The following is an 18,377-nucleotide window of genomic DNA, read 5'->3' as shown; positions in this document are numbered from 1 at the left end:
GGATAAAATTAACTTTAATTTAAATTTTGATAAAAAATTTAAAAAAAATTGAATCATAAAAATCAATGAACTCTACTAGTTTAGTCAAATATAATTTTTTGCTAAAGCATATAAAAGCTTATATTTTTGAAATTAATTATCTATGTTTTTAGAAACTTATACAAAAGATTAAAAAGTATGTAAAAGTTTAATACTTGTTTTAAAATGATATTGACTTGAAAGTAATTAAAAACTGTTGTTAAAACTAAAACTCTGCGAAATAAAAAAAAAACAATTAGAAAAAAAAAAGGTTTCAAAAAATCAGAAGCGTTTTCATTTTATTTTTCAATTGACTGGGTTATCTTCATCTTCAAAAGTGTGTACAACATTTCTACTTAGAAGCAACAACGGCCCTGTGTTGTTGCAAAACACCATAAGTTTTCATATTACTGATTTTTGGAAGACGTCTCGCTTGCTTGACGTTTGTTGCTTGCCGACGACATCTAGAGGAGAATTTTCCGGCCGAAGGAGGAACCACAGGCTGGGTGTAGTGCAAGTCGCTTTTAGTTGGTTGAACTTCAAACTGCTGCTGTGTGCCCGACTGTAAAACAACAGTTACTTGTACGATACAGTGTGCATGTGTAGTATTAAGAATTTTAGTGAAATAATAATCTTAATGTTATTTAATCTTTGAAAGCATCTTTTGAAAACTTTTGTAATTGATTTAATGTTTTATGCACACTCAAGACTTAGTTAACTAATAAATTTAGAACTTTATGAGCTCGTGTATTGCAAACATTGATATTAGTTTTAAAAACTTGAATATTCTTAAGTCGATTAGTATAATTTATTTTTCGTTATACATTCAACTTAAAGTACTAGACAACTTGTGTTGTGACTAAATATAGTACTAAATACTAATACTTTACTATGGTTTACTTATCAGATTTGTTTAAAATGTCTACAATGTTGCTTAATTTTATATTAAGTTGAAGTAATTTGAAACCCCAAAAAATTCAAAAGATATTTTTTTTATATCAATTGGTATATAAGTTTCAATCAGTACTTCAAACATAGAATTAAAACATTTTTTAGTAGTATTTTACTTATTAAGTTATAAAAACAAACCCTAGATCTTTTGGTAAATTTGATTCTAGGAATATTGCTGTTATTCTTTTCAGTACTTTCACGATTTGCTTTCTCTGAAAAGTCTACCAACAACGGCATGTTGTTCATATTCTTTGTTTTTGTTGTCCTATTTTCCGACTGACTCTATTATAAAGTAAAAAAAAAAAGTCAAACATAGTCTAGGGTGGTGTTCTTCAAAATTAAAGCAACTTATTTATACAAAAAACAACTTTTTTTTAACAAAAAAAAATTGTCAAACTATTGTGGTATAAAAAAATGTTTACTGAGTAATTTACATTGATTTAGATCTTTTTTATTTTAATTTGTGTTAGTAAAAAAAAAGTACAATGGATTCTTATGCGTTAAAGTAAGTATCACAAACATTAGGAAATAGAACAAATTTAAATTCCTATTTTATACTAAAAACTGTATAAAGATTTACTTTAGTACATCTCATTAGGGGTTGAAGGTTGAATAAATAGAGTGCATAACAAGAGTGTTATTTACAAATACGGCTAAGATTAACTTACCTTAGTATTTTTAAAAATGTGTTTTATTTTAAGTATAATTAAAGTTTAACATATACTGTCTTAAGTAGAGATATTATTAAACAAAAATTTAAACTAAACGAAAATACTTTTTTAAGTAAAATTGAATTAACTTTTTATCATGTAAAACTTTATACTCACAATCAGAGTTTTGATTTCAGTGAATGAATCTAGTTAAAAAGTAAGGGTAAAAAATAACTCAGCTTATAAGAGTTCAAATTCAGTTATAAAAGTAGTAAATGTTTTAGTTGTTAAGAAAAATAATTCGTATGTTTTTTTTTATTTAAAAATATTTGTAATGTTTTTTTAAACAAAATAATAAAGATACAAAGTCTTGTTTACTGATACCAAGTTGTACCAAACTGTTGCAACTTTTTATATTAATAACTTAAATTTAAATTAAAGCTTAAATTTTAACTGTATAAAACTAAAGACATATATTAAGTTTCAAACATACCAATTATGTTATCATGTCTAAAATAGAACTAAAACTATGATGATAATTGTAAAAAATCTATAAAAATTTATCAGCATTCAGTTTTATTTTCTGACAAAAAAAGTTCTTGTATCTCCTACCCGAATCAAAGAATTAAACTAATTAAAATTACTTAATTAGTTATGGTATAGCGTAAAAGACTTAAACCCTGCCGTATTTATTTATTGCTTCAAAGTTTTTTTTTTTTAATCAACAAACGAAACTGAATAACAATTTTAGTTTTCAATAGCCAAAGATTTTTTAAATATTGTAAAAAATAAGTTTTACTGGCACAACACAATAGTTAGTTCAACACCCTTTATATTTTTTTATTCAAACGCTGTACATTTGTATATCTATTTTACATTGCTAACATTTGAATGAAAAGGAGAAAATTTATGAATTGAATATAGTTCTGCAGGAACTTAACTGGTTTATTATAGCTTTATTGTTTACAGTTTATAATTTTTTTTTTCATATTTAAACCAGTGACTAACAATCTTGTTAACTCGAGACAACCTAAAAGGAACTTCAGCCTCACAGGGATTCCCAGTCGCTTCGACATGTTTGAGTGAGCGCATTCGGAACAAACCAACTGGAACTGTACTAACATTGTTACCTGCAAATATTTTTCAATACTTAATTAGAATATAAATAATTACAATATACAATGGTAAAAAGAGGATGTAAAATGTTTATTTTTTTTGATGAAATTTAACTTTGGTCAAGGTGTAAAACAGGTCATAAGGAATATTAATACTTATTGAACTTATAAAAATATGTCTTTATTTAAGAAAGTTTATGATAAAAAGAAAAATACTAAGTTAAATAACTCAAAAACTTAACTACTTACTTAAATTTTTCTTGTCTTAAGAAAATAGTATAAATTAGGTGTATTTTTTTTAGTATACGATGAAAGCTTTTTAAGCTGATATAAAAAATGTTCGAAAGAAAACATAAATATTAAGTAACTTATTTTTTTAATATTTTATTTTGTTTAATAAATAAATGTATTGAAAACGGCAGAAATAATATATTAAAAAAATTACAATTTTTAATAATCAAAACTGAAAAGGTTAATTTTTTAAATTTTGTTGAAAGGTAGTAATTTACAATATCTGCAAAATCTATATGCAATTAACAACTATACAAATTTTAAATAATTTAAACCAGCAAAATCTAGTTTCGTGAGATGCTTGCAATTTTTTATGGTTGGAGGAATTTCTTTGACACTGTTATTTGCGAATGAAAACTCTTCCAGATGTATTAGCTCTCGTATTTGAAATGGCAGTTTAGTTATCTGTTTGTTAGGTATAGATAACAAAGTTAACCAGAAAAAGATACACAAATAAGTGTATAAATTAACTTTCATTAATTATAATTAATTCTTATAAGTATATATAAAAAAATAGAACTAACAACGATATTTTGTTAAGCTTATTATTTATCCAATTAGTAACTTTAGATAGTGAACGGCAAACAGTAAAAATTATAAATTAAATTTAAAACACTATTAACAATAGTTTTTAGAAACTGTTTACTTACTACAAATGTTCTGGCTCTTAGAGAATAAAAACATTGCTACTTGTTATAACTTTAAAGTAAAAGCTTTCATGTTGATTTTATAATCAAGCAGTAGTTTATCATAAGTAAAAAACAAAACGAAATAAGATAAAAGATCACTTTAAAACTAATCAACACTAAAAAAAGGGGTTGGATATTATTTTTAAAAGATCTCAAAAAAATTATTTTTAAAATAAATATTTTTATGTAATTAAGTTAATTATGTTAGTTTTTAAATATAGACTTTACAAGACCTATCAGTTTTTTGATTCTAACAAAAAAAAAATATTTTAAAAAAGCTTTGAATAATTCCTAGCGTCACTTTTTTTTTTTTTTTACAACATTATATTTACCCTACTTATTCTGTTTTGAACGCCGTAAATATATGTTATTTAAAAATATAAAGCTTACATAGCAGTTTTAAAAAATATATAACTAGTAATTTGAATTATAATTTTCTTACTTTGTTGTTAGAAATGTTGAAATGTCTTAAATTTTTGCAACAAATAACTGCTTTATTCGGAATTTCAACCAAGTTGTTGTTTGACAAATCAAAATACTTAACCTGTATGTATATGATTGATAAATATTAACTTATTTTAAGTTTATTCAAAGTCTTTTTAATCACAATTTAGAATTCAAAGCGAGAAATTTAATGTTACAATTTGTTTTTTACACGGGAGAGTAAAATTAATCAGTGTTGTAACATCATTAACTATTTAAGTACTAAACTAATAGATTTTACTTAATTTAGTTTTATAACAATGGCAAAAATACCTTATTAAAAGCCCTTAAGTCGCCTTCTATGAAAGTTAGGCAGTTGTCATGCAAATCAACTTTCTTTAGATTTGGACTAACAATATTATCACCTTCACAGTTCTGATTCAATGGCAATGCTTGTAGATAATTAATCTGGTTGTTATTTGCGTCTACTTCCTATAGTAATTAAGTTTTTTTTGTAAAAATCTTTTTTATATGCTAAAAACTTATCTAGCTCGTTGCTAAGAAGTTTTTAGTGAAAGTGCAACATAAACATTTACAAACTTAACTAAGATTTTTGTTTTGGATTTAAACTGTATTACATAGTTAGATAGTTTAAGATATTTTTAGATATTAAATGTTATAAAGCTTCTATTTTACTTTTTAAAAGGTATATTACAACTAAAAAAATACAAATGCATTAAAAGTCTACTTTAAAAGAAATCTTTTTTAAGTGAAATTAATTCAAATTTTCAAAGTGAATACAAAAGACTATTAGAGTTTTTTTAGTATACAAATAAATTTAACTTTATAAAGTGTTATAAAATTATTTGTTTAAATTAGTTAGTTTCTTTGGTAATTTTTAAAAACGCAATATTTGGATTACTGAATCTTCTAACTCATATTTAAGTTATGATAAACTCTATTTGAAATTAAAGCTTGTTAGTTTAAAATTTAGTTGAAACTGGAATTAACGAAGCTGTTTTGATGTTTTAATACTTTGTCAAAATTGTATATTAAGCTGTAAAAGCTTTGACCTTAAACCTCTTACACGTAAATACATTTTTCAGTTGTTAAAAACGTTTCTGAAAAAAGAATAAAAAATCTAAAAATAAATAAGAAAGAAAAATTTTAGCTAAAACCATTTACCAGAGGTGTAAAAAATTATTCAACAACTACAAATTTTCTGGGATAAAATAGTGCAAACTATTATTACTTCGTTCTAGCTTACCTCTAAGCTTTTCATGGAAAGAACACCTGGTGGAAAATCTTTTAAACAATTGTGAGAAACATCTATCACTTTAAGCATTGGTAAATTAGAATAAGAATCAGGTAATAGTCCTATCCTGTTTAGTAACAATACAGCTCAATAAATAGGTAAGTAAATATTAAGATTGACAAGTACTTAAAACTAATGAGCTTTTCAAATTTTAATTTAAAGCTATTTTGCCTGACAAAAAACACGTACTCAGAGCAGGAAATAAATTTAATATACTAAAGAAGCTGTATATAAATACTTCTTAAAGTCCTCTTTTCTCAGAATCAATAGAGCTTTATTAAATCAACATAAAGAAAAGTTAATAATTAAGACTTTTTAAATATGTAGCTACGACATGCAAACATACTTTTTTAAACTCATTATTAAATAATATTCTAAATACTTTAATAGTTAAGATACTTAACAAAAGCTTATACATTGTATATCGAAAGTATATATCGAAAGTTAAATATAACGAACAACCAACATGTTGTGTGAAGCCGACAACTTGAGCAAGAATTTCCATCCGTTTTTTACTTGACGCGGGAGGGAGCGAAGGCGGTTGTGCGACACGTCGATATCGAGGATGGAGAGCCACCTGCCGACACCTGCAGGCAGATCGTTTAGTTTGTTGCACGAAAGGTTGAGGTGGCGCAAATGCAGCAGCCTGCAAGCTTGCTCGGGAAGAACCTCCAAGTTGGAGCTTGAAAGATCCAAAGACACGATCATCCGCAAATCGTGCATCATTTTGCTTGATAATCTGCCTAAAACAACAAAACATTTTATTTTGAAAGTTTAACTTAGTTATCAAAAAATTGTATGATTAAGTTAATACTTTCCCGGAAAGAGCACGAGAAACTATTCTACTTTACACAGAAATTGTTTTTAATAAAGAAAAAATTTTGTTTTGTTTGTATTCTGTTTGAAACTTGTCAAAACACGAATTTTGATAAATCTTGATAAGGTTTACGATAAATCAATAGAGACAATTTAACCAAATAATTACAGTTCTTTTTTTAAATTAAGGGCATAGGGGGGTTCAACACTTTTTTTACAATTTGATTTTATTTTGTATAGTTTTAATTTTTGAGATATAGCCGGTAAAAGGCGGAGGCAACAACAGGTTCCTTATGAGAGGCGCAAACTAAAACAGCGAATATCCAGAAATCACTAAAAATCTTTCTCCTCCTACGTTTTTTGAGATAACTACCTCAAAATTTCAGGAAGTGTTTCTTGATATATTTAGAAAATTCTTTCGGAAAATTTATTTAAAAAATTAAAAAATAAAAGTTTTATATAAAAAATCAACAAAAAATAAACAGTTTTTTTTTGGTTTTTTATTAAAAAAAAACTTATTTTTAATTTTTTTTTTAATTTTTTCTTACATAAATTTCTAAATATATCATGGAACACTTCCTGAAAATTTGAGATACTTATCTCAAAATACGTAGGAGAAGATAGACTTTTAGTGAAATAGTCTTTTTTTGCCGTTTTAGTTTGCGCCTCCCATAAGGAACCTATTGTTGCTTCCGACATTGACCGGCAATATCTCAAAATTTATTTTGAATTTTTTAAATCTGTAAAAAGCATCCTGTAGCTTAGTAAAAACTGTATAAAATAAGATCAAATTGTGAAAAAATTGTTTTACCCCCCCCCCCCCCCCATATGCCCTTAATATTGGCTATCATAATTTAGCTTCAAATTTATTTAACATCACTATACATTTGTACAACGTTGTCTAGACTTGAGTTTTTTAGAGAGAATAGTATGGTATCTTTTTACATAAAAACTATTTTAGCTGGTTAGTTATTTTCTTAGTTATTCAAAAAATATTTTCATAAAAAATAAGAAATTACTTTCACGGAAATAATTAAGCCTAAGAATTTTTTTCTTTAATTTTAAATACTTCTATACATCCAAAACTAACAAAAGTAGATTACCTTTAGATACAATTAGATTAGAAAAATGAATTAAAAAACTTTAACTATTATAAAAACAGGAGATAATACAATTTCAGTTAATTAAAAACATGTAATAAAATAAATAAATAAAAGTTTCCGTATTATAAATTTTTATAAAATACTATTCCTAAACTGGCTAAACAAAAAATTTGTATTTTAACAAAAAACATAAGTTTTTAATTTATATAAACACTATTTATCATTTAGAATTTATGTCTTCCCTCATGTATAAACCCATTATCTTTCAGTAAACAACATTTCTCACTTACAAAACCTTTATGTTACATAGATAAAAACACATTAACAAATATAAACCTTTTTCGATTTCATTTCCTTTCAAGTTAAACTGTCTTATAGTTTTTGGCATAGCACTGTTTTCACTAAATGAGTGAAGCTCGTTTTCAGACAGATCTAAATTTCGTAAGTTTCTCATAAAAGTAAAAGGAACCGGTAACTTCTCAATTTGATTACCTCCGACATTCAAAGTTTCTAACTTACACAACCGTCGCATTGAATTGTCTAACGAGGAAATTTGATTGTTGCTCACATCAAGCGTTTTTATCGACCTATTAAGATATCACTTCAGCAGATATTACAAATTTTGCTTAGCTTATACAAGTAATGCTTATAAAAGCAAAAAATTATTTTTTTTTTAATTGAAAACTTTACTTTTAATCATTTTTCAACTAATTTTAGTAATTAATTTTTCTTTAGCTATTTTTTCTGCTGTACTAAAACTTTATCCATAAGTACTTTATATATTACTAAACAATTACAATTTTACGTGTTTAGAAGAATTTTATCAAACTTTAATCAAAACCGTTGAACAGTTGTTAACAAAATTTTAGGTTTATTAAAAAATAAATTCTTGATGTTTAACTTAAAATTTACGAGCCAACGCAACACAAGCGTAATAAAAAATTTTAAGGTTTTACAAAAGTAAACGCGTAGTTAACAATGATACAGCACAAACTTAAGTAGTATAAGATGTAATAAATGTTTATCATATAAGTAAAAAAAATTAAGGCACATTGCCAGTTTAAATCAAAACAAAGTACTGTTTAGGTACATTTTTATAAGATAAAAATTTTATGTTGGGCTTAATTTTTTACCAAAACTACCAACTATTTTTTCAAAAAACGATTTTTTCATGATTAGTTTTGCAACAAAGTAAAAGTTTTATTATGTTAAGACTAACTAAATAAATATATTAGAGTAATATATATTTTTTTAGAACATCATTAAGTTTACATCAGCCAAAATACTAAAACAAAGCGGATTGGTAGTTAGGACAACTCTGATTTTCGCAAGTAAATAAATAACTAAGTTTACAAAAACTACGATCAGTAGGCTAAAGTGAATAAATTATTAGTTGTAAAATAAAGTAGACAATTGAAAATTAAACTTTAAAAGTGACAGCGAAGAAGGCAGGCAGGTTAGTTCGTTGTCGTTTGCCTTGAAACTGTCAAGATTCTTCAAGCTACCTATGTTTTCCGGCAACTGTTCCAGTTTGTTAGATGAGAGATCAAACTTTACTAAAGACGGCAAGTTGTTGACATCGCCAATCTCGTTGATACAGTTCTTCGACAGGTTGACTGTGGATAAATTGCTCATTGACGACATGGCAGGCATGTTAGAAAATCTGTTTTGTGACAGGTCTGCACACTGTTAAATAAATTCTTATAAGAACGAGAGAGCTGCTATAAATATAAATATAATGCATAACTAAGACATACAATAAGGGCAGTGAAAGTTTACTAATAAAATTATTAGCTAAAAAAGACATATAACCTTATGAAAACTTAAAAGTATAACATTTCTTTTCCTTTAAGTTACATAGGTTAAATAAGAAAATTTTTGAAGTTTTCACCAAATCAAGACGAAATAAGAAAAAATAAATTTATTCAAGCTCGTTTTTGTGACTCAAATAATAAATATAATATCAAAATGTTTTGATAAATGTAGACCAAAAAAACTTTTTATTTTTTTAAGTTTTAATAAATAAATCAATTATTTCTGATAACTTCCACACATAGAACAAAAATTTATACATAACACCTAAACATATAGTAATTAATATATGGAAATTAAATATTAATTATCCTGAGTTTACTAGTATACTTAAACTAGTTTTCGTTTGTTTTAAGAATAGAAACATGCTACTAGGTAATATAAAATAAATTTTCAAAAGTTCACTAACAAATTATATAACATCTAAACTAAATCATTCCTAACAAAATGTTGATTTAAACATGTCATTACATTTAGTTAAACTGTAAAATTTAACATCAGAAAAAAGTAAAGATAAGTTAAAGTTAGACTTCCTAATTAAAGCCTAAATAAATATAGAAACTAAAAATTTTATGAATTCAAGATAATTTTAGAACTTTGAAAGAAAAATAACAATAACTCCACTATACAAAAATAGGAATTTTATTGTTTTATTAGTAATATTTTATGACTATCTAAGTAACAATTTAAACAGTTTAATATAAAAAACATGTTTTAATAACATTTGAAAACATAGGTTGTGTAGTTTTGAATTTATTGGTGTTGAAAATTTAAATCGACTAACATTTTTTCAGTCTTTAAGATACGACAAAAAAAATACTATTTAAATGTAATAAGAAAAGCCAAACACCAAGTTGGTGTTGTTTTCAAGTACCATTTAAACTAAAACAACAAAAGTGGAACAATCTCACCGAAAGCCTCACTTTCACGCATGTACAAAACACAAAGTAAGTGCTACTAAAAACACAAACATGTCTTTGATCATTCAACTTTTAAAGAGAAAATGTTTTACTGAACTTTACTTGCTTTAAAACATGCTAGGTTTATCATACTGGCACTGTGACATTTTTACATAAGACTTTGTTTGCTTGATTATCCATAACAACAAAAGTAGATAATAGAGCAAGATTATTTTTTAAATAAATATTTGTATACAAAATTATACATTTAATTGGTATTTTTGTACTTTTTTCAAAAACATAAATAAGTTAAAATGATGTACACGATAACATCTGCACAAATAAAATGTAAGTTGTTTTTAAATTTTTCTACGTAACATATTTATGAAATCTATCTATTATTTTGGATTTTAAATTATAATACCTGTAAACTCTTCAAGTCTTTGAAATTTTTTGGAACAGAAGAAATATCGTTCTTGGCACAGTCTAAAGTTACAAGCTTTTTAAGCTCAGAAAGCTCATCTGGTATATACTTCAACAAATTATTCCGCAAATCCAAAACTTTAAGGTTTCCCAAATCTTTCATGGAGGTGGGTATACGAGTTAGCTGATTGTCATTTAAAATTAACGAAACAAGCTGTGTTGATTGGCAGATAGATTGAGGTAACTCTTCCAATTCATTGCAAGCAATGTTTAATGTTCTAAGTCTAGAAATAAAAAAAAAATATTTGTGTTTTTTATTTCAGTAAAATTACAAGTTCAATTACAACCAAAAGCATACTCATTGGTATTTTGATGCCTTATTTTATTACTAAATGTTAAACGAGTGTACTTGCATACTTCTAAGTTATACAAACTATCGAAATGAAAAAATAATAATTATGAGTTAAAATACAAACACTTTTTAAAGATATAGCTAAATAAAATGTGTAAAACAAGACTATCAGACATTCAGCCTCAGGTAAAAACTCAAATTAGAAATGAACAATTGGAAAATTTGAGGTTAATAAAACTTTTGACTTACTCAAACAAACTATTGAAGTTTGAGAATTTCTGGCTAGTTTAATACAATATGGAAGCAAATTTAAACAAACTAGTTATTTAAGCACATGGAGGGAAATATCACTTTTTCATAACTTGATCTTATTTTGTAGAGATATACTTACAGATTTTTTTAATTTTAAGACAACTTTTGAGATATAGCTGGTTAAAGACGGAGAGTATAATACTTACAAAAGGAACAAACTAAAAAGGCGAAAAAAGACAATATAACTAAAAATATATCTCCTCCTACGTTTATGGATAAAAACACCCCAAGTTTCAGGAAAAGTCTCTTGCAATATTCAGAAAATTATGAGGGAACAAATTTTTTTCAAACTAATTAAAAATAATTTTTTTAAACTTTTTAAACTATTGATTTGTTTTTTTTTCAAAAACATCTGGAAATGTATACACACAGTTAACTTAAAAAATTCTATATGTAGCCCTATAGATTAGTGTTTTTCACAACTTGTTACAGTGGTGTCAAACAGAGCTTATTAGTGTGCACAACAGTGTGCTTCAAATTACAATTAATATAAAATAGAGTGTGTATAGTATTATTTTTAAAAAATCTTGGAGGGAGAAGTTTATTGATTTTTAAATTTCTTCAAAGTGGCGCTATAGAAAAAAACAAATGGGAAATTATGATCTAAAAGTATGTATAAGTTTCAGTTTTATAACAAATTAGTTTTTAAAATAAAACATTTAATGTATTAAATTTATTATTAACCTGAAAAGAGTATTTTTGTTTTTCAAACAGATAGACTTCGACTCAAGCAAGTTTTTTTATACAACTGTAGTTTTTTAGTAACAAAAAAAAGTAAATGATAGTTAAAAATATTAAGGGTAATGGCAAAAACTGTTTGTGTTGTAATTATTTATCTTTCATTTAATTAAGAAAACTTTTAAACTGTGTGCTGTTAAGTAAGTATAAATATAAAAAGGTAATAAAATAAAATGCTTCAACTAACTCTTTTAGAACAAAATTTTGTGATATCATAGAAATTTTGTTGTTTGAAACTTCAATTGCACGAATTGAATTAATCCAGGGCCTTTTTTCAAAGACTGATTTTTTAACTGTCACAGGTGCAGGTAAATAGCCTATATTGTTGTTTCTCAACACTAAAAGCTTTTTAACACTGTACATAGAACTTGGAATTGATCTGTAATAAGGTTTTGACGTTATGGATACTAAAATGCTAGCAAAAAAAATAATACAAATAATTTAAACACTTTATAAGTTATATAAAAAAACCTAACTGAATAGCAAATAGAAAAAAATGTTACTTTATTTGTTATAATAAGTTCAACAAAAAAAAATTTTAAGGTTTTTCAGAACAAAAAGTCAAACTAATTTAAATAGGAATCAAAAAATAGATTTTATATCACTTACAAAAGTTTATTGTCAGATAAGTTAACAAATACAGCTGATGGCAAAAAACCTAAATTTTTAGGTAAAAATTTTATAAAATTGTATTCTGCATAAAACATTTCCAGTTTTGTACACTTGTGTAAATTTTTGGGTAACTTTTTAAGTTGGTTGTAGGTGACATTGAGCTTTACCAATGAAGTAAACTGACTAAAAGTTCTTGGAAGTTTCTTTATTCTGAAAATTATGTTTAGTATTAAACATAATAAACATTTTAAAACAAATTTTCTGACTAATTTGTTATTAAATAATATTTTTTTAAGGTTATTCAAATAAGCTTTCTAATTTATATATACAAATATTTTTATGAAATGTTGTTTAAACTTGGTTTTATAATGCTCTCTACTCAAGAAATAAAAAGTAAGCAAATCAAAATTAAAATAAACACAAAAACTATTATAAAACTTTACTTGTAAATTTAAAATTTATTCCTACTTGTGTTAACTTTAATATTTATTATAAACACACTGTTATATATTTTTTTTTAATTCATTCACATACTTGTTATGGGATAAATCTAAATTTTCCATGGCAATAAAGTCTCCAAGTTCATCATCAATTTCAGTAAGTTCATTGTGGGACAAATTCATACTTACTAAGCTTTGTACACAATATTCATAAACAAATGGGTCCTCAAAAAGAACTACAGGCAGTTTTTTTAAATTAATTGACTTGAAATTTAGCTTAAATTTGTGTTGATCAAGATCAGTTATCTCTCCTCCAATTCTATTAATTTCTCTCCTAAGCATTAGTTTTGCTTCTCTTACTTTTGCATTTGCTGTTTTTATAGTTCTGCGTCTTTCTTGGTCAATTTTTGTAACAAGTGGTGTTTTTGTTTGCTTTCTTAATGGCATAGTTGTAAAAAAAATAAAAAAGTTTATGTAAATTTGCGTTTCAATTAACCTAAAATAACTAATATTATTTAAAAACAAATATAGCTGTTTAAAAGTAAAGCTATGTTATATTAAAAGCTAACTTATTGTGATCATAATTGAAACAATATTGATAAGAGAAATCAAATATAAGATTTTTTTTATAAAAAGTCTTATTAGACTTATTTTTTATATGCTAGCATTATTATTTTACTTCTTTAAACCTTAAAATAACTTTTTTTAAATAAAGTAAACACAAAATTACAAAACCTTTTAATATTCATAAGAACCTACCTACTAAAGATAATTATAAAACCACATAATAATTTCAAGTTAATCCATTCAGTAACTATGACTTCACAACAAAAAATTCTTTTAGTTGTGGTTTTGCTTAAATGAATGTTCATTTTGATTCTTATTTTCTGAAGTTTAAAGTTGTTGTATCTTAACACTGATGATTTCAATTCAACTCAAAGCATTTTATCAACAATAAGATTTCAATTGATAGTAACACTTCAAAATTTTCTTAGAAAGTGTCATTTTGACTATGTATGTATCTTTAAAAAATTAAGCAATATTTTTTAGTCAAAATGACAGCTTGCAAGACAAAGGTTGAAATTTTAGCATAAATTGTAATATACATTTTAATATAAAGTTACTAGTCAAAATGACATCATCAGTTTACTGGTGTGATAACATTTGAAAGGGTTGAATAATCAAAAAAATACATATTATAATTCAAATATGTAGCTGAAAAGCAGGTGGGAATCTACTAAATATAATGCTTAATATTTTGCTCACCACAGATACCTTTTAAGATTTTGTCCTGGACAAGATCTTATAAGTATCCCTGGTCAGGTGTGCAACAGGACAATCAAAAGATTTTTTCATAAACTAAGTCCTTGGACAAGACATTTTGATATTTTTTTTGTTCAATAAAAAAGTTTTAATAACTTTAACCTCTTTTCTTATGTTTCATTTATTTTTAAACAAATAAATTACTAAACAACAAAGAAAAAGTGCTCAAAAAAATGGTCCATGGACTACTAATGACAAATAGTACATAAAAGTTTAAGAATTTTTACAGTTAAACTATTTATTAGCAAATTTGTTTTATAGCCAGTTATTTTTATAATAAGTTATGTCTGATATTTTTAATCTAGAAGAGTTTGAAATTTGTCCTAAATTTTATTATTGTATTTCACATAAATAATATATAAGTAACTTTTCAATTTCCTGTATTCAAAATTAACAAATATATTTATTGTCCACATGCAAGCTTATACATCAAACAGAGTAATTTACCACATTTAAACAAATACTGTATGTGTATTGTTTTTTGTTTAAACACATACTTATTTAAATTGTAAGCTTGCATAGCAACATGATCAATAGGAGAAAGTGTTTTATAGAATTCTCATTGATGAACATTGTAAGTCGGCTGCAGTTGTAAGTTTTTGAAAATGTTTTCATTTATAACATTATGCAAATGAGGTAAATTGATAATACAGCAGAATATTAAGAACATTTATACCCTTATCCCTAACCCACCTTACCCAAATATATAAAAAAGAACCAAAAAAAGAGTTTTATTACTTAAAATTAAAATAAAGATATGTTAGATTTTAACCAATCAGAAACGACCAAAGAACTGCAGCCGACGCTTAGTTGTTTTGTTAGTTAGTTTAGTTCAGTACATATTTACAAAAATATCTTGATAGTTGCTTTAAAAATAGATTTTGCTATATAATAAATTATATTTTATTCTCACAGTACTGTTAATGATTAATGAAAAACAAGAAAAAGCGCTCAAAATAATTTTGTACTAGGATCTGGTGCACAAAAACCTTTTGGTCAAGCCCACCACTTCGATACAGATTAACGTCTAGTCCAGGAAATCTCAAAGATTAAGAGAGAAAACCTAAAGGTCAATCTGATTTGTATATTTGCTGAGTCAGCAAAAAAAATAAAGTATTTTTTATTTTTTATTTATAACCTATACCTAATCCACTTTACTCAAAAATATTAAAAAATAAGCAAAAAAACAATTTATAATTGTTAAAACTAAAAATAACAACAAAAAAATATTTTTTTTTTCCTGACTCAGCAAATATGAGTGACTATTACGGTCACGTCACGAGTCACGACTGACCTTAATTTTAATAGGCACAGATTATTGCAAAAAAAACAGTGTTTCACTAATATATCAAATTATAAAAGATCATCAGTTGTTAAAGTAACTTTAAAAAGATTTTGATAAATAATTGGAAAATATTATTAAGTGTCCTGGTAACAGTCGAGTTTCCTATCCTAAACAATACATTAAACTGTATATGTGGTTTACGACTCGATAACCGAAATATTTTTTCTTACACCTGGTCTTTGGGCCAAAATTTTTGATTTCTTGTTTTTTTTGTATTTCAAAATACAATTCAATAATCATTTAATTAAATTAAAGAAACTTAAGTTGAAAACTTTTAAATTGTTTTATTTAAAAAAAATTACAATATAATAGATTATAAAAAATTTTAATAGTATATATAACATTTAAAATTAATTAAAAACTGTTTATTAGTTGTGTTAAAAAAAATTAACATCTTTATATCAGATTCAAACGACAAAAATAAAACTGTTTTAATGACTTTTTGATTTAAAAAATGTATATGTAAATTAGATTTATGTATTTACGATCTATTATAAATATTTAATCATAATACTTTTAGCTTACAATATTACTTTGTTTTTTGGATGGAACATTAGAAAATTAAAACTTAGATAATTTATACTGGTATATTTTTTACATAATGAGTTTTATTTGTTGTTATCTATCTAAAAAATATATATTTACAGCATAACTTAATAATAAAAGTTGGCAAACTTCTTTTAAATCGATAGAGGCGACCAGGGTTGCTAGAATGTTGTTTTTCTATGACAAATGAACACTTAATACTTAATAAACGTTACTTTGTTTTACTTAATGCTTCTCGCTTGAGTATATTTTTATTAAAACGAATAATCACAATATTTTTAAAGCAAGTTTATATTGTACAACCTGGGTGATTAAAAAAAAAAGCTTTTGGTATATCAAAACTAAAGTTTAGTTATTATCAAAACTCATTGAAAATATTTTTTAAGAGTTACCGTTTGATTAGACACAAAAGGTTTTTATTTATAGCTGTCTAAGTTTAGTAACATGACAAAATCCAACACATGCTTGTTTTGATAAAATTAAAAAAAAATCTGCATATTTCTTTAGAACCAAAGGTTTTTATAAGTGATCTACCGGTTCCAACTACCCGGATTCGCGTCCGGCAGGATAATGCCTTTGTGGATCCGGATCCGATCGGATCCTATTTAAAAGCCATCTGTATCTAGCTGAATCCGAATGTGATTGATAAGTTAAATCACTAAAGGGTAATTTAAAAATATTTAATTTAAGTAATGGACATATTTTAGGGAAGTTTTGAAATTTACACTAGATGTTACGAACTAAATGTTCTTCTAAATATTACAAGAAAATATTAAAATTTACACTAGCCCTTACGGGAATATTTAAAACTTACACTAAATATTCTTGAGTTCATGACGAAGAGCAAAAAAAGGTTATAAGTGTTTTTAAGGATAATTTTATATATTATACTAAATACAAGAAAATTTGAGAGTTTCATTGGACCCGGCCTGATAATGATTTTAAAATAAGATTCGGTTCTGGTTCCAGTCGGGTACTAATTTATGGATCCGGTAGATCGCTAGTTTTTCATGTATAACTCTATTTAAAAAGATTTATTTTATAAGCACTGACGAGCTCTTTGAGCATATCTTAGTTTGCTAAATAAACTACTTTATATGACTCGTAGTTTTATGACTTAATTCTAATTTACTGACATTGATTTTAATTTATTATACCTTAATTCACTGGTTCTCAAGCTAATCAAAATTTGTGCACCTTAAATTGCAAAATTAAAATTTTGTGTACCCTAATGTTCGAATATCTAATATTAATTCAAATTTCCCATAATATCTGGTGAAGGGGTTTCCCAAAATTATTTTCAAAAGGCCCCCGTTAAAGAAATTAAAAAAGCTATGGACCCCTCCTACACGATTTATTAAAATACTACCTTGAAAAACGCCTAAGACCTTTTCTTTTTCTTGCTATTCATTATCAACTCCAGAGTATCTAGCGTAAGTTTCAAACTATGGCCTTGTGGTTCCCCCTTTTACAGCTTGTGGCCCCCTAAACTTCCTGCTTTTATTCTGTAATATGTAGTATAAGTTATAAAACTACCAATAAAAATGTTTAATATCTTTTTTATTGTTCTTCATCATCAACTACAGATTATCTAGTGTAACTTTAAAATTTTAAATAATTATTTAAAGTTACAATTCATGCACCCCAAAGTAAATATCGTGCACCTTTTGAAGACCACGGCGAAGAATATAACGTTATCAAACCTTACTTTAGTTTTTAAGTCTTTTTTTTTTATTTAAAAATGTTATGTTTTACTTTTAATAGTTTAGTTTAAACATTTTTTATATCTAAATTGTGTTTGAAAATATTTATTTATAATAATTCTGCCAAATACATGAACACATACTTTACTCATACTTCGCAGTCTTTTTTCTAACATACGTTAACTTATGCAGAATGTGTAGATAATTTCATGTTCTATGCGCCGTAAGTCTAAGAAAATATTCAAGTAAAATAATGATTGCTTAATTTTCTTACCTATTTTTCTTAATTTGATATATGGTAACATTAAATTTCTAAAAAACAAAAGTAAAGAACTTTTAGTTAAATCAAGATTTAAAGAAATGTTGAAATACCACTATACTGATGTCGTGGTTGAGAATTTGAAGTGACATGGTTATTTTTTAGTGAACTCTGAGAAACAAAAGCTAAAAAAGTCTTGTGTATGTGTCGACCTGTGTGTTTTGACCTTACAAAATTCAACT

General features: G+C 25.5%; 1 protein-coding gene across 1 annotated transcript; it reads right to left on the bottom strand.

Moving 5' to 3' along the window:
- Positions 1-227: 227 nt before the first annotated feature.
- On the bottom strand, positions 228-13,450 carry LOC145831349 (uncharacterized). Its single transcript, XM_082938582.1, has 14 exons — positions 13,054-13,450; positions 12,517-12,729; positions 12,095-12,286; positions 10,507-10,789; positions 8,798-9,057; positions 7,708-7,958; positions 5,919-6,195; positions 5,405-5,519; positions 4,471-4,629; positions 4,157-4,258; positions 3,301-3,430; positions 2,628-2,749; positions 1,108-1,251; positions 228-580 (listed from the first exon to the last, which is right to left on the bottom strand). The coding sequence occupies exons 1-14, from the start codon at positions 13,404-13,406 to the stop codon at positions 371-373; spliced, it is 2,811 nt and encodes a 936-aa protein (XP_082794708.1). The 5' UTR covers positions 13,407-13,450; the 3' UTR covers positions 228-370.
- Positions 13,451-18,377: the final 4,927 nt, after the last annotated feature.

Source organism: Thalia democratica, chromosome 1 (genome assembly GCF_965202585.1).
Source record: "Thalia democratica chromosome 1, ktThaDemo2.hap1.1, whole genome shotgun sequence".
In the NCBI taxonomy this organism is placed as follows: domain Eukaryota; kingdom Metazoa; phylum Chordata; class Thaliacea; order Salpida; family Salpidae; genus Thalia; species Thalia democratica.
Note: the sequence above shows the minus strand (reverse complement) of the source record. Positions and strands in the feature narration are given on the sequence as shown.